General features: G+C 63.8%; 1 protein-coding gene across 1 annotated transcript in view; it reads right to left on the bottom strand.

The window, feature by feature from the left end:
* Positions 1-1074, bottom strand: part of VARS2 (valyl-tRNA synthetase 2, mitochondrial) — a gene marked incomplete at its 5' end in the record, with an annotated part of 15128 nt that overhangs the window by 1364 nt on the left and 12690 nt on the right. The window contains one exon of the mRNA XM_010571154.1: positions 932-1005. Coding sequence (XP_010569456.1) covers positions 932-1005 — 74 coding nt within the window. The remainder of the gene's footprint in view (positions 1-931; positions 1006-1074) is intronic.

The raw sequence follows: 1074 nt of genomic DNA, 5'->3' as shown, positions 1-1074 counted from the left end.
GTCCCCCACTTATAGACACGGGGACGGGGACGTCCCCTGGGTGGGGACACAGGAGGTGACCGTGCCCCAGGGCGGGGACAAGGGCCATGGCTGTCCCCACACCCTCCCTGGGCTGGGTGACAACAGCCAGTCCCCAGTCCCTGTGTCCCCAGTGTCCCACAACACCCCCCCCCAGTGTCCCCAGCAAACATATGTCCCCAAAGTCTCCAGTGTCCCCAACCTCCCTGGTGTCCCCAGTCTTCCCAGTTACCTCCAGTGTCCCTGAACCCTCCTTGTCCCCTGTGCCCTGATGTCCCCAAGGTCCCCAAACCCTCCCTCGTGTCCCCAGCATCTCAATGTCCCCAAGCTCCCCCAAACCTCCCCAGTGTCCCCAGTCCTGCCAGTCCCTCTTCAATGTCCCCAGTTCTCCTGGTGTCCCCAAGCTCCACAAACCCTCCCTGGTGGCCCCAGTGTCCTGGTGTCCCCAGGATCCCCAGAACCTCCCCAGTGTCCTTGGTATCCCCAAACCCTCTCCCATGTCCCCTGCGTCCCCAGAGTCCAAATGTCCCCAACCCCTCCTCGATGTCCCCCAAGTCTCCAAGCTCCCCCAACCCTCCCTAATGTCCTCGGTGTCCACAAAGTCCAGGTACCCCCAAACCCTCCCCCCTGTTCTCGGCATCCCCACTGTCCTTCTGTCCCCAAACCCTCCTGATGTCCCTGGTGTCCCCAGGCTCCCCACTCTCCTTGGTGTCCCCAGTGTCCAGGCATCCCCAAACTCCCCAATGCTCTCCGTGTCCCCAAACCCTTCCTGGTGTCCCCTGCATCCTCGGTGTCCCCAGAGTCCTGGTGTCCCCAAACCCTCCCTGATGTCCCCAGTGTCCCCAGGCTCCCCAATATCCTCAGCATCCCCAACGTCCTGATGTCCCCAAACCCTCCCCAGTATCCCCCGTACCTCCTGTCCCCCCCCTTCCCCACGGCCCCCGGTGTGTGTGGCCAAGCCCTGATGGCCACCCCCCATGGTGGCACCTTGGGGACAATGGGCCTTTGTCTCGAGCTGCTGTCCCCAACCCGGTGACAAGCCCGGGCTCGCCAGCG

Source organism: Haliaeetus leucocephalus, unplaced genomic scaffold (assembly GCF_000737465.1).
Source record: "Haliaeetus leucocephalus isolate CR32 unplaced genomic scaffold, Haliaeetus_leucocephalus-4.0 Scaffold307, whole genome shotgun sequence".
NCBI lineage: Eukaryota > Metazoa > Chordata > Aves > Accipitriformes > Accipitridae > Haliaeetus > Haliaeetus leucocephalus.
The sequence above is the reverse complement of the archived record's forward strand: the minus strand, read 5'-3'. Positions and strand labels throughout refer to the sequence as shown.